Source organism: Loxodonta africana, chromosome 2 (assembly GCF_030014295.1).
Source record: "Loxodonta africana isolate mLoxAfr1 chromosome 2, mLoxAfr1.hap2, whole genome shotgun sequence".
In the NCBI taxonomy this organism is placed as follows: domain Eukaryota; kingdom Metazoa; phylum Chordata; class Mammalia; order Proboscidea; family Elephantidae; genus Loxodonta; species Loxodonta africana.
The window spans coordinates 47,917,063-47,933,691 of NC_087343.1; the positions used below are offsets into that span (position 1 = coordinate 47,917,063).

A 16,629-nucleotide genomic window follows, 5' to 3' on the forward strand; every position below is an offset into this window, starting at 1 on the left:
TCAAGATAGATAGACATTTATGAACAATGAAATGTTAAATGTCCAACAGGGGTGATGCCACCAAAGACCTTATTATCTTTTTCTACTCTGGGACAACTAGCCAAAACCATGCATCATAAGTTAGGACAGTTCTAGAACCCTGCAGCGAACAGTCTAAGGAGCCACATGACTTGGTGATATATATATATATATATATACACCTTGGGAACACAAGCCAGTCTCAGGCTGGACAGTAACATGGACATGGTACCTGATGAGAGAATCACATTTCATGAAGGGCACATAGAGAAGCTCCCTCTAAGATCCAAAGCAAGACTTCCTGCTCATCTCCAATCCCCAAATTCTATGTTATCTGGAATGGCCTCAGGAATACATATCTCTGGTATGTGGATCCATTAAGGCTGTCAGATCCATAAATACTAGCAAATAAGCAAAGTCAATTACCTCAATTCTTTTCTCATACGCTTCTCCCTTTATAAGGCGGTGTACATAAATCTTAGGAATATGGATGTCTTCTGGGGCAAATGATCCAATATCCACAATTTCTTCAACCTAGACAAAATAAAATTAAAAAATAAAATCAGTTAATGAAAGGTTAAACAGAGTATTTTTATTTTTTTTTAAAAGTAGAATATATGCATCTTTACCTCCAACTTATGTTGAATATACAATGTAAGTATGTGTGTGTATATATACAAAACATATATATGCACACATACATATATATGTACATATAGCTAGATACACAACGTGTATACATATATATGTACATATACCTTGGAAACTCTATGGGGCAGTTCCACTCTGTCCTGTAGGGTCGCTATGAGTCGGAATCGACTCGACAGCAGTGGGTTTGGTTTCTTTTTTTATATACATATACATGTGTGGTGGGCATACACATGAAATATGTTATCATACCCTCTAGACACACAAAAGGGAAGAAATTCAAATGCATATGTCTGAACAATAAGTACAGAGCATAAAGCTTCAGAACTTAATCTTTGCCTAAAAATGTCTCAATTATAAATTTATCGAGTGGTTTGTCAGGACAGCTGCTTGAACTTTCACAAATTGCAGCTCAACTACACAAAACTTGAAAGCACATTTTTTCAGACCCATATTTTCAAAATTAATGGGAAATTTATCATATCAAAGACAAAAATCTGTAACAACATCTGCTTGGTCAATTGAAGAGCCTTTTAAATATAGATACAAATGCTATTTGTAACAGTTTTTAATTATTCCTGTTGGTAGCTTCCAAAGATCATGAGAGAATTGCAATAGCTGAAATAATTTTACTTAAAGACAGTCCATTAATATGGAAATTTCAAAATGGAAATGTTAACTAATAACTCAAAATACTCAATTAGAATTAAAGTCATTCACAGAGCCAAGGGCATTATATAACAATATAGAGTCCCAAATCAGTCTATTTTAGAATTCATATTTTTTAAAAAAAGGACAAAAGAAAAAAATAATAATTATAAATGTAAAAAACCAAGATAACAAAAATCAAGGAATGCAAAAGTCAACATTTTTGTGATCAAAGAATGAGCTTACTGGTGCCAAAAAAAAAATCTTGATTGTGAGTTCTCAGCCTAATAGAGCCATGTGCACCAAATAATCACTTGCTTGTAAAAAAAAAACAAAAAAAAAATTTTTTTTTTTTTTTTTTACATTAACTGACTTGAACAAGGAGAGCTGAATTCTAACTTGCATCCTTAGCTATTAACTGATTCCTCCATCGGTTTCTGAGGTTGGGGTAGGTAGTCCCCTTATGCTACTCTACTGCTCTATGTCTTCACTGGGTCCCTTCCACAATGGCAGAATACAAGGGATTATAGGAGACATTTTAGTTATTGTGCAATGTTCTCAAATAGCTGGGAAAAAAGACCAGGACATAGTGAATAAAAGCTATCTTCTTTGATAAGCAGCAGGATCTTGACCAAAATTAAACAAAACCCTCGAAGGAAGAGTCAGTAAATATGGGAGCATTCGAGTGGAGACAAACGGGTAGAAATGCAGAACCACATTCATCTGGGGATGTACTGTGGGGGAGGCCAGGAGGGCTCCTCATTACTGCGCTCTGCAACGTCCCCTCTGAACCTCTCTTGCTGTGGTATTCTCTATCCCAGGTGGTAGCCGGGTGAGGAGGAGGTGGAAGCAGGAAGGCTACTGATACCTTTCCAGCTGACAGAAGCTTTCAGACATTAGGGCTCATTCACAACTTTACAATTACTCAATTCTAGCCTTCTAAGAAGCTCTTGACTTTAAAAATGAATTTATACATCAATCCATTATCCTGAGGGTATATACAAAGACTTATTATTCATGAGAATATTAACCACGGTGTTCTTTATAATAATGAGTTGGACAACATTCTTTAAAGAGATAGAAAAATTCATCATTAACTTTATACAGAAAGGGAAGAAGCCCCAGATAAGTAAAGCGCTACTGAAGAATAAAGTAGGAGGACTTGCACCATCTGACCTCAGAACCTACTATACAGCTACAGTAGTTAAAACAGCCTGGTACTGGTACAATGACAGATATATTGATCAATGGAACAGAATTGAGAATCCAGATGTAAATTCATCCACCTACAGTAACCTGATCTTCGACAAGCGCCCAAAGTCCATCAAAGGGGGAAAAGACAGTCTTTTTAACAAATGGTGCTGACAAAATGGATGTCCATCTGCAAAAAGGAAACCATGGTGGTGTAGTGGTTAAGTGCTATGGCTGCTAACCAAAAGGTCAGCAGTTCAAATCCACCAGGTGCTCCTTGGAAACTCTATGGGGCGGTTCTACTCTGTCCTATAGGTCACTATGAGTCGGAATCAACTCGATGGGATTGGGTATGGGTTGGTTTTTTATCTGCAAAAAAATGAAATAGGACCCATACCTCACACTATACACAAAGACTAATTCAAAATGGATCAAAGACCTAAATATAAAACCCAAAACTATAAAGATCATAGAAGAAAAAATGGGATCGATGCTAGTGGCCCTAATACACTGCACTAATAGGATACAAACCATAATTAACAACACACAAACTCCAGAAGATAAGCTACATAACTAGGATCTTCTAAAAATTAAACACTTATGCTCATCAAAAGACTTTACCAGAAGTGTAAAAAGAGAACCTACAGACTGGGAAAAAATTTTTGGCTCTGACAAATCTGACAAAGGTCTAATCGCTAAAATCTAAGGGAAAATCCAACACCTCTACAACAAAAAGACAAATAATCCAATTAAAAAATGGGCAAAGGAAATGAACAGACACTTCACCAAAGAAAACATTCAGCCTGCCAACAGACACATGAAGAAATGCTCTAGATCACTACCCATCAAAGAAACGCAAATCAATACCACAATGAGATACCATCTCACCCTGGTTATTACTGGCACAAATCCAAAAAGGAGAAAATAACAAATGTTGGAGAGGCTGCTAGGAGACTGCAACTCTTACGCACTGCTGGTGGGAATGCAAAATGGTATAACCATTTTGGAAAACGATATGGTGCCTCTTTAGAATGCTAGAAATAGAAATATATGATCCAGAAATCCCACTCCCAGGAATATATCCTAGATAAATAAGAGCTGTCACGCAATTAGACATGCACAACCATGTTCGTTGCAGCATTGTTCGCAATAGCAAAAAGATGGAAGCAACCTAGATGCCCATCAACAGATGAATAGATAAACTATGGTACATACACACAATGGAGTACCACGCAACGATAAAGAACAATGATGAATCTGCAAAGCATTTCACAACATGAGTGAATCTGGAGGGCATTATGCTGAATGAAATAAGTCAATCACAAAAGGACAAATACTGTATGAGACCACTACTGTAAAAACTCATGAAAAGGTTTATACACAAGAAGAAATAATCTTTGATGGTTACCAGGAAGGGGAGGGGTGGGGATGGAAAAACACTAAATAGACAACAGATGAGTGCTAACTTTGATGAAGCATACAACAGTACACAATATTGGGGAAGCAAGCACAACTTGTACGAGGCAAGGTCATGGAAGCTCCATAGATACATCCAAACTTCCTGAGGAGCTGAATTACTGGGCTGAAGGCTGCGGGGGCCATGGTCTCAAGTAACATCTAGCTCAATTGGCATAACAGAGTTTATAAAGAAAATGCTCTACATTCTACTTTGGTGAGTACCATCTGGGATCTTAAAAGGCTGTGAGCAGCCATCTAAGATACTCCACTGGTCTCACCCCGTCGAGAGCAAGGGAGAATGAAGAAAACTAAAGACACAAGGGAAAGATTAGTCCAAAGGACTAATGGACCACATCTACCATGGCCTCCCCTAGACTGAGTCCAGTACAATGAGATGCTGCCCGGCTACCACCACTGACTGCTCTGACAGGAATCGCAATAGAGGGCCCCAGGGAGCTAGAGAAAAACTTAGAACATAATTCTAATTCACAAAAAAAGACCAGGCTTACTGGTCTGACAGAGACTGGAGAAATCCCAAGAGTATGGGCCCCGGACACCCTTTTAGCTCAGAAATGAAGTCACTCCTGAGGTTCGCTCTTCAGCCAAAGATTAGACAGGCCCACAAAACATAACAAGACTAAAGGGGCGAGGACTAGCAGGCAGGAGGGGATAGGAAAGCTGGTAGTATGGAACCCAAGGTCGAGTGTTGACATGTCATGGGGCTGTTAACCAATGTCATATAACAATATGTGTACTAACTGTTTAATGAGAAGCTTGTTCTGTAAACCTTCATCTAATTAAAAAAAAAAAACCTGTTTAAAAAAAATCACACAGAAAAAAATAATAATGAGTTAGAAACAACCGAAAGCCTCAACAATATGGTAAAAGTAAAATAAATACTAGTGCGCTCACACGATGAGTCGGTAGTGGCTCTTATAATATTTAATGGCACTGAGAAGTACTCAAAATTTAATGTTTCATAAAAATGCAAAATCTTGTATAAATAAATATTTACACATATGCACTTTGACACAATTATTTCTATAAACCAAAAAATCCCATTGCTATAGAGTTCATTTGGACTCACAGTGACCCTACAGGACAGAGCAGAACTCCCCCAGAGGGTTTCAAGAAGCAGCTAGTGGATTCCAACTGCAGACCTTTTTTTGTTTAGTGGCTGACCACTTAACCACTATACTATGCCTAGTAAAAATGGAAAGAAAATACACTGAAGTGCTAATATTTTTTTTTGTTTCCCCTTCACTTTTATAATCAAGAGGGGAAATCAGGTAAAGGAACAAATACTTTTTTTAAAAGATACAGTAAGTACCAAGTAAGCAGTTTTCAAGGCCGTTGTTGCTGTAATATTTTTAGGAGTAGATTGCTAGGATCTTCTTCCTAGTCTGCCTTAGTCTAGAAGCTCCACTGAAGCCTGTCCACCACGGGTGACCCTGTTGGTATTTGAAATACCTGGGGCATAGCTTTCAGCATCACAGCAGCACACAAGCCAGCACAGTACCACAAACTGACAGACGAGCGGTGGCTTCTAAAACTAGGAAATACAAAAGTGTGGGAATCTGATGAATTCCACAATTTGTTAGAAACGATCCACGAAGGCATGTTAAAAACAAGATAGAGAAAAACTATGGTATCTAAACTCTAAAAGCAGTTTACAACATTTTGAAATGATTTAAAGAAACCCTTTGCCTACATATTCAAAGGTAATAATCTGAACTATACTCCTTCTCTAATGCTGCTCCAAAAGTTCAGGCCCTCAGATCTCTTGCTTGAATTATTACGGAGCCTTACTCATTGCTTTTACCCTTCAGTGGGTACAACAAACATAATGAAGGCCAAAAAAAAAAAAAAAAACAACACTAGTACTCTTCACCTACACCAGAAATGTTGATGATAACCAATCACGATTTTAGTCTGGTTCCACCAAAGAAAGTTTCAACAAAAAACACCACATTGAGACAAAGCTTCATTTCCAAAGGCAATTACATCATGCCTTTCACATGTTTCACAACAAATAGTGAATAAAAGTATCCTGGAAAAACAGCTCTGATGAAAAGCAAGAATACAGTTAAACTTAATCAGCTCCCTGCTTTGTCATCCTAATCAGAGTGATTTCCAGACTGTAGAAAATGCACATGCAGTATTTGTCAGAACAATACCAACACTCAACCGTATGAAAAACTTCTATACAAAAAGCAAAGCTTTCTCAGAGTTGGTTAGCAGAGTTAATAGAAAGCGAAGAAAATATCTGAAGCACAAACCAAAAGAAGAAAACAGGTTTTCAGACAATCTGTGAAAAAAGTCAATAAACTGAAGAAGCAGAACTATCTTAATGCCAGTTGTTAGAAGCACCAAAGGCTGCTGTGTTGGTTTTGTGTGATCTTGTTTAAAAAAAAAAAGTAAGAAAGAACCAGTGGAGAAAAAAAGGCCCGGTGAGATCAGGCAACACCACAAGGTAAGAGTCAAAGGAAATCTGAAAAGAAAAACATGAACAAAATGAGCTTGTTAGAGAAAAAGTAAAAATAAAAGCTTCCAAGAGCATGCATTCACGATGGTAGAATGCACCTTCTGAAACTAGAAGTGGATAAAATAGAGAATAAAGGACAAAGAAAAAGCGACGGGCACACCTAAGTGTCCTCGGACGAGATCAAGACAGAGGAAAGGTAGAGAAGGACGACACAGACTTCTCCCTGACACTATGTATAGCTCTCACGCGGCGCCATCTGGCACATTGAGAAATCCAGACACTCGAGGCTTCTCTAATTAGTACTTGTCTTCAATCATTAGCAGAAAAATAGAGGCTAGGAAATGTTAATTGTTATTGATCTGAACTTTGTTTTAAAAGGTTGCTTTCTCTCCCTCGCACTTTTCCCTGCTTTATAATTCTGAAAAGCTTTATTTTAAAGCTCGGAGAAGGATAATACCTCATCCTTTGGTAACTACGAATGGATCACTCAATAAGCAACGTGCACATAGACTTAATTGTGCTTACTTACTAATCTATAGTGCAAAATTTTATGTGGTGAAAAACAGGTGAACTTGTGCCCTACAGATTAGTAAGTAAACACAATTAAGCCCGTGTGTACCTCGCTAACTGTAAGCTGGTGCATACCGGGCTTACTGGTTAACCCGCCTTGCTGGGGACTATGTTTGTGTTTTTACTTTGCAAACATTATTTATATCTCAGGTAAGGGAACACTGAGGAGCTGTGAGGCAATAACTTCTTCATTTTTCATTTTATTTTAGTGACAACTTCAATTCCTGATAGCCACAAAAAATGGGTCCAATCCTGAAGTTGGTTAGTGAAAAATGTTGCACACCTGTAAAAACGCCTCGTGCGCCTCACACCTGTAAAAACTTGTGCGCCGCACACCTGTAAAAACCCGTGCACCCTAGAAAGCGAGGGCTGCTGTGGGAAGAAGGGGAAGAAACACTTTCCAGATTTCTCCCTGGAAGTCATTTTAACTTTCAAAAGCTTGGGATGAACAGTCTTCTTTTGACAAGAAATCAAAAAGCAAACAACAAGCAATAATGTCTAGAATCATAAGAAACACTAAGTAATTCCAAATTAGCAAAAAGCAGTGGAAAACTAGAAAAAGGGAAGAGGGAAGCAATGAGCATTAACAGAAAAATTAGGAGTTAGGTGCTGTGGTGCTCTGGGTGCTGACTTAGCCCAGAAGATGAGTAAAATGAAACATAGAGAAAGGAGAGATCAGGATGTAAGGCACCCTTCTCAAAAATCCAAAGAAGGTGAATGCTTTCTTAAACTCCATGCTAAGGAATAATAGGACCAGTACAAAAACGTAGGAGAAAAAGGGCCAGCCAGAAAAAACGCACAGGCTTGAGAAGTCTGCAGAGAAATGTCCAAAGACTGAAAAAATGAGTGACAGATGAATTTGGTATGTATGATTGCATAGTCATTACTGAAATTTGGTAGTTTGGTTCTCATCCCAGAATAAGGCAGGAGACATTCTGCAATGTCCAGTGAAAATAAAATGACAAAAAATCACACCGATGGCCATACAGTCAGACTGCTCACCAAATCAAGTATGTAGATGATATATTTTTAAAAGAAATGACAAAAGTGGCTCAGAAATAAGACAGTGGTCTGATGAGAGACACCAAATATTTGAACATCTTCTGTGTACCGTATTCTGCTAATAAATTCTTATACTGCATTCTGACAATTGCTATCTTTCAGAATGAAGCTGTGAGGGAGACCATGATTCTGGACTTCTAACCAATACGGATCAACTGCTTGGTACAGTGGAAATGATGGAAATCTTGAGAGAAAGTGACAAGGTAAAATTAGAATTTGTAATAGACCAGACAAATTGAATTCTGCGTATACACAGAAATGTATTCTGGTCTTTGAAGAACGGTACATTTCAAAAAGTTCAGAGAAAAAATAAGCAGGATCAGAAACTCGCAATGATAAATGTGAGGGCTATGAGGCTCTCATAAGCCCATTCTGACAATGTAAAAATAGGACATCTGGATAGAAAATGATGTACAAAGGAAAATAAGGCCAGTAAGTATTGCACGGACAGCAATGTGATCATCTCAAATTTTAAAAGACCTCATACAAAAGAGAAACAGACATGACCTTGGACAAATAGGACAAATGTCAAAAGGTACAAACAAGATTAGAATGAGATGAGGCTTGTTCAAAATGCTAAAGATGAAAGGCTGTTTCTGGGGTGATTTTGTTGTTGCTGTTCTGAGTAATTTGGAAATTATATTCGCCACCTACACCTTCTGAGACAGAAGACAGGAGAAAACAGAGTGGCTCAATTCCATTTTGCTCCTGACTTCCTCATCAGGTAGGTCAAAGGGGCAGAACTAATATGGTTATGGAGGAATTGAATTCTAAGAAGAGAGACTCACATTCTCCAAACTGATTCAAGGCTGTAAGCCCAAAAAAATTATATCTCAGAATTCTTAAGGAATCTGAAGATATGATCACAGATTCAGAGTCAAGTTAAAAATGGCAGCAGTACCAGCAATAGAGAGAGGCAATGACATTCCTTTTCAAAACAGAGCAAGGTAGAATACAGAAAAGTAGCCCTGACAGAGCAACAGTTGTGCACTCAGCTGCTAACCGAAGGTCAGCCGTTTGAACCCACCAGTGGCTCCACAGCAGAAAAGATCTGGCAATCTGCTGCCATAAAGATTACAGCCTAGGAAACACGGTGGGGCAGTTCTTTCCTGTCCAATAGAATCACTATGAGTCAGAATGGACTTCACAGCACACAAGAAGCATACAGAAACTTCAGAACAGGAGGCTTGATCCTCAACAATATTCTAGAATGTATTATTAAACAGATAGTCTGTAAGGCAATAGACAGAGGAAAGAATATTATTACACACCAGTACAAGTTTCCCCCCAAATCAATCCATGCCACATTAGCTTCAATAATCTGCGGATCAGGTTAGCACATAGGTAGGCCAGGAGAGGAGTCCCTAGGTAGTGCAAGAGGTTCAAGCACTCGGCAACTAACCGAATGGCTAGAGGCTCAAGTCCAACCAGATGCCTTGGAAGAAAAGTCTGGTGATCTGCTTCTGAAAAGTCATCCATTGAAAACCCTACTGAGCACAGTTCTATTCTGACACATGGGGTTGCCCTGAGTCAAAAGTGACTTAAACAGCAACTGTAAAGGCCAGAAGAAAAACTCTGTAATTTCACAAAACATCTGGCAAAGTCTCTCACATACGAGTTTTATAGACATGTTGGAAAACATGATTTTAAATCAACAGATACAGTAATCATCTACAAAATCTAGCAATGAAGAAAATAAACAAGGTGCCTGCTCTGAGGAGTAAACACAGTACAGCTAGGGAGCTAATGACCTGAGGAACCACAAAAGTATTTGATGGCTTGACAAAGTCTTAGAAGTAAGTTTCTGGTGCTGTGGTTTTTAACTTTTGGAGGAACACGTACTTCTTTAAGAATCTGATGAAAGCCACAAAGTTTATTCACAGAAAATAATTTTTTACATATAAAATCCTCCATAAGTTTTCAGGAGATTGATCCATAGACACCCTCCTATCCCCTTGGCCTGCTGGCCTCAGGATAGATTCCAGATTAGAAGAGACATCACTGCTCTAATGGTTTGATGGTTTCATGTCTTTGGTCCTATCCTGCTCAACAATTTTATGGAGGCCACGGAGCGTACTCAGCTAATTATGGCAAAGGGCAAGGGTCTGGGTGCCATTGGCAATTCTGAAAAGCTGCCTTGCTGTCTTTGTCACAGAGGACAAGCTCAGGCTCACTGCCTCCAAACATTTACCAAAAGTTTGGCTGAGAAAGACAATGTTCAGGGAGTCCAACCATTCTTTTAAATGCTCCAAGAATACTATGTCCCTCCAAGAATAGTATCTTTATACCACAGTTAACATAGTTTAAGTCAGTTTATCTTTCTTGCAATCAAGTGAGCTTGCTCGGGGCGCCTGAGATGAAATTTTGTCTAATTTTAGCAGCAAGAGTAGTTGTACTTCACCTGATCGTTAGTTTTCTTTTAAATTACATACACAATTAACTATACAAATTAGCACTTTATTTTTTATTTGGCATCTTGCGGCTCACTCATGTTTGCTGTTATGGTATAATTTTTAATCCCAATTCTAGTTCCACTTTATAGTTCTACTATTGCTTTTCCCTGGAGAAGGACATCATGCTTGGTAAAGTAGAGGGTCAGCAGAAAAGAGGAAGATCCTCAACGAGATGGACTGACGCAGTGTTCGCAACAATGGGCTCAAGCATAGCAACAATTGTAATGATGGCGCGGGACCTGACAGTGTTTCCTTCTGTTGTGCATAGGATCACTACAAGTCAGAATAACAACAACACTGCTTTTCTATCTTCTTAAAGCTCTACTCCTAATTGATGTAATCTTGTATATTTTCTATGTCTTGTAAGCTACCTTATATCATCTCTGGAATAAAATGGGTAAAAATTACATAGCACATGTATCAAATTTCAGAATGACACAAGGCCAGAAAGAATATCTAATACAATGAAGATAGAAAATGACCTTTATTGGTAAGGAAAACAAAATGAGCCAACTTTTTCATTCATGAACTAAATGAAATTCAGCAGGGATCAAAGTTAATACTGTAAAATAATACCCAGTCTAATATTTTAAAAAGACAAAACAATTTAACCACTAGCATAATGACTATCATGTGACCAAAAAAAAAAAAAACAAAACACCAAAACCTGTTACCATTGAGTCAATTCCGACTCATAGTGACCCTACAGGACAGGGTACAATTGCCTCCACAGGGTTTCCAAGGAGCACCTGGTAGTTTCTAACTGCCAACCTTTCTAGCAGCCGAGCTCTTAACCACTGCACCACCAGGGCTCCATCACGGGACAAGGGTACCCAAAAACGCCGAAAGAATATTTTTTCCCCACTTGCTGTCCAACCTCAAAGTTGGTGATGACCACTTTTAACTTGAGGTCCCTCATTACAAAATAAAAACAGTCCTACCTCCTTACAATGTTTCATCTTAAAAACATGGCATGAGAGGGAAAATGGATGAAGCACTTTAAAACTTTACTTAAAATAACTGAGCTTATTAAAACAATGACTAGCAGCCAAATTAATACACTACATGGATTCAAGTGAAAAAGGGACATTACTTTGTGGACTATCCCAACAGTTTTTGTAACGTGGAAGAATTTTTTTTAAACAAATTGAAAAGCAGTCTATGATAAGCATTATGTTCATTTCCATTGTCCCTAATACTAAGTCCAAACAGTCTAGTCCATGCTGGTAACACTTCTTCATTTGACCGAAAATGCCCATCTTCACTAAGTATGTGAGTTAATAACATTCAGGCAGTCGTCTAAATATGCACATTTTATTTGTCATATCTTTTTCTAAAGGGAAATTTTATTAGGACTGCAGCAAATCCTGAGAAATAATTAAAATAATTAAAGTGAGTACATCTACCCAAAGGAATTAAAATACTTCTAAAAGGTTCATTCAAAGCACAAGTCTTATCTATAATATCAAGAAAAAAAAATTACACCATTATTACATATGCCAAGGAAAACAGGAAGACATGATATAATTAATAGAATTAAACTAGAAACATTCTTCAGTGAAGAGTGTTATGGAGAAACAGAAGACAAAAAAAGTTGGTGTTTGGTTTTAAAGGCAAAGAAAAACTGCCTATGAGTGACACCAACTAAAACTTTAAAATGTTATTTATTCTTCATGCTTGTTTCCTTTGATTTGGGGCTGTCAATCATACCTGGAGCTTTTTTTTATAATGCAAGGAGATAGTATTTAACATATAAACTGCAAAGTAGAACTGGGTTACAACTCCAGCGTTTCCAGAACACAGCTAATGGCTGTTAAATCTAACAAAGGCTGATTCAAATTTGGTATGTGAAGGACTCAATAATTTCTAAATTTTTAAAATAGCTTTTAGCATGTGCAGTATCACACGAGCTCTGATTTATTTCATCTTTTATATGCTTTCCATATGTTTTCATTGCAATGAACATTAAGCAAAGCAGAATTCTATTTATTTCACTAAGAAAATTAAAGTGCTATGTTTGTTTGTCCTGGTTTAGCCCTGTAAGAAAGGTAGACATGAAATGATAAAAAAATAAACTTCAAAACAAAATACCCTCTTTTCTCTCTTGGCAATTCAGTTTTTAAAACTAGATCTTAAAGTCCTGATGAAATGCAAACATATTCATCACATTATCAGTGTGTTTTTATCATTAAAATCAAATGGTTTTTCCCTTAGTACAAATAGTGGAGACACAGCAAGCTTCATTTACTTTTCCCCTAGGCCTGGTTTTCACATTCAATTCTATGGCTGGCATCACTTGGTTCCAGTTTTTTTCAACATCCAGGCATCAACAGAAGCAGAGTCAAGTCTAACTCCGAGGCCTTCGTTCACGATGATGGCTGAAACCTACCACAAATAAAGCTGATCGAGGTAATGAATCCAAAATGTCCTCTTGGCATATACAGCTCATCCCCAAAGCTCAACACTATATTCAAAGAGTTAAGAACAACGAAAAGATGTACCCGGATCTTTTAGACATAATTTTCTCCATTAAAGAAAAGGGCGTATGGCTAAAAAAGAACAGTAGTTCATGGATACCAGTGCTTTATAAGACAGATATGTTTGTCCACGTGATTCTAATACCAAGTATTTAACTGACTTCTCCTATAGTCAGAATGATAAGGAGGCAACAGAGTATGATATAAAGGATAGTGGATTTGGAGTTGGGAGCCCTGGTGGAGCAGTGGTTAAGAGCTCAGCTACTAACCAAAATGTCAGCAGTTCAAATCCACCAGCCACTCCTTGGAAACCCTACAGGGCAGTTCTGCTCTGTCCGATAGGGTCGCTATAAGTCAGAACTGACTGCAATGGGTTTGGTTTGGTTTTAGAATCTGGGGTTAGGAGATTAATTTCTGGTTTCAGCTCCAACGTTATCTAACACTGGGCTCTTTCTTAGGCAAGTCACTTAAGGTCATTTCATCTCTAAAATGTGAAAGTTGAACTTGAAATGATACTTACTATTCTTTCCAGTCCTTGCATGCTCTAAATCTGCATTAGTTCCTGGATGTTCTATAATAACATCTTAAAGTGAACATATTATCGTAAAGTATCTTTCTAATAATTCCAGATTGTTGAACACTCAAGATTAAGGTAATCCATTCCATTTAATGGGCATATATTGTTAAGTCCAACACATGATTTTAATTCCATGCCACTAAGCATATCCTCAACACCCCTCTGTACCTTGTACTCACTATGCCTATGTTCTCCTAGCTAATCCATCTGTTACATTTATTTTACAAGGCTAGCTTATTTACCTCCAATTTATAACCCTTTGCATACCTATTTAACTACCATATCGCTTGTTTTACTTTTAGCTGGGTAATAAAAGCCTATTGAATGAGACACATTATCTATTCCAGCCATCATTAAAAGGCACACAACTTGAGATAAAATGGACCCAGGGAAGTCAGAGGAAGCTAATTACAGTAATAAGGAAGGGAATTTTGGAACAGCTGGTGGCAGGGCCTGAAATGGCCTCAAGTTTAAAGGTGTCAGGAAGAACCACTGACTGTACCTCATTTTTTTTGCTTGCTTAGACAAGGCAGGAGAATGATGTCAATCAAGTAGAACGGGCAGAACGTTTCTATGCCAGCAAAGTGGTGCCTGTATTTTAAAACTGTTAGCTCAGTGACCCAAACATCATTTACTGAGCATCTATTCTGTGCCTGGCATGGTGGCAGGTGCTAGGAATAGAGGGATGAGTAAGAAAAGGTTCCACAGGGGACTCACAATCTAATGAAGAAAACAGATGAGCAGCTCATCACACTATGGTAGAGGGAAAGCTCTAGTGAGGAGGCAGTAAACGGACCAGGAAAAGAAGGGCAGGGAGGGCATTCCAGGCAGCAGGAACAGCAAAGGGAAAGGCAAGGAGTGAGGGAAGGATGTGACCTATGCAGGGAACGTGGGGAAATGTTAGCTGTGACAGAATTTAAGGTGCTTATGAACGAGAGCAGTTTGAATCTGCCAGGCACTCCTTGGAAACTCTACAGGGCAGTTCTACTCTGTCCTGTAGGGTCGCTATGGGTCAGAATCTACTTGACGGCACTGGGTTTGGTTTGGTTTTTTTGTGTGTGTGTTATGAATGGGAGTGTCAGGAAGAAGTTTGAAACTTTTATTGTATGGAACAAGGAGCCTAATTTTGGAAAAGGCTATTATAAATGGCAAAAGCTAAACCTGAACAAAAAAGAAATGTGCTTTCTTTCCTAGTTCAAAAACCTCGTGAGAGTTCACCTTACCCGATGCTGCTAGGGCAGCTTATTTGATTATCATGGCTTCCCTCCAGAAGGAAATTTTTAATATCTTGGCAATTACCTTCTCTTGTTTTTATTAATTTTGGTTGTGTACCTGGATTTTCTAGAGGCCTTGCAAAAGGGCATTGGGATATTTGAACATATTCTAATTTTAGGAGGCTACCATATGCTATGTATTGTCAAACTATAATAATGATACATACAGAAACACTTTTATAAAAAAATATAACTGGTAATACAAAAGAGGTCAATGTGTAATGTTTATCATCTTTCCTCTCATCCCTTCTGTACGTAAATAGTTTATGTAAACCATGACTTTAAAATGCTTTCTTATAATTACATTCTTGAACCAGAAAGATTTGGAAAGTAACTTCTAAAAAAAGGGGGGGGCACCTAATTTTTAAAATGAAACAATCTTGTATAAGCCCTAATTATCACTTCAGTATTTGCAGACTAGATCTATATTTGAAGGGGAAAAAATAACACTCTTTGACAAGGTCTCTGAGAGGAATGAGGAAAGCCACTATTATTTTAATGGGAGTGACTTTAAAATCACAAGCTAAATTCTTAACACAAACATGGAATAAATTGATAAGTAGGCCAAAAGTTGTTAGCTAAAGGAGAAAGCAAAATTAGGAAATGGAATCTTTGTCCCTTTTTCGCAATAAGATGGTTATCTAAGAGAGCATTCTCTCAGTTTATGTCATTTACACACTACCTTATTATTTAATAACCTTTCAGGGGAGAACATCATAGGTAAAGATTCCAAAACTATTATATTATCTTAGAAATGCCCTCTGGCCCTTTCTCACCTTCTCTTCTTGAATAGAATCTATGTCCTCATTTGCAATGAGATATTTTGTGGGAAGTCATGACCATAAGTTTTAGAGAGATGTCTCAAAACAGCAAATCAACAGAGCACTTGACTTACTGTTGGAACAGGCTCTGTGGGTGCAGCTGCTGGCAATGATGACTTTCTGAGAGTCTTATCCATCTCGACTTCCATAACTGCATTACTGCCATGGGCTCAAGATGGTAAGATAAGTCTTCCTTTTCTAGCCCACTAATCAGTTGCTGTCAATTGACTGCAACTCACGGCAAACCCATGTGTGTCAGAGTGGAAATGTGCTCCACAGGATTTTTTAATGACTGATTTTTTTTGGAAGTAGATCAAAGGCCTTTCTTCCGAGGTGATTCTGGGTGGACTCAAACCTGCAACCTTTCAGTTATCAGTAGACTATATTAACTGTTTACACCACCCTCTCTAATCTACTAGCTGTAGCCAATCAAGTTCTTGCCTGAGAACTTGACTGCCCAAACAACCTGTAGGATTCCTCAGAAAACTGGGTTCAAACCCAGAAGACTGGCTCCCAAAGTACAAATGTCAACCACAACCCCATACTTCTTCCACCAAAACAAACTTCTTCTCTAAGCGTAAGATTCAAGAGCACTTGGAAATGTGACAGTTTAAAGACATTTCCACTAAAATAATAACAACATTAACAAGGACAAATAGAATCACAAAAGAAATCTAAATAGCCAATAAATATATGAAAAATACTCAACTTCTATTGTCATCAAAGATATAGAATTAAAACCAGAGGACAGTATTTTTCACTGAGCAAATTGTCAAGTTTTTAAAAGTATAATATCCATGTTGCCAAAAATGGTTTAAGTGATACTTTTACATATTATGAGGTTATAACTGAAATTACATTTCTAAAGAACAGTTTAGCCATAAATATCAAAAGCTTTTAAAATGTTGATGCATGCAAAAAAAAAAAAACCTATTTCTAGGAATTTG

At 37.8% G+C, this 16,629-nt stretch overlaps 1 protein-coding gene across 6 annotated transcripts in view; it reads right to left on the reverse strand.

Moving 5' to 3' along the window:
* The window catches only part of OXCT1 (3-oxoacid CoA-transferase 1), a 188,254-nt gene that overhangs the window by 98,641 nt on the left and 72,984 nt on the right, over window positions 1-16,629 (reverse strand). For all 6 annotated transcript variants that reach the window (XR_010318437.1, XM_064271628.1, XM_064271625.1 and 3 more), the window contains one exon: window positions 445-552. Coding sequence is in view for 5 of the 6 variants with exons in the window: in XM_064271628.1 (XP_064127698.1) it covers window positions 445-552 (108 nt within the window). In the remaining variant the exon portion in view is untranslated. The remainder of the gene's footprint in view (window positions 1-444; window positions 553-16,629) is intronic.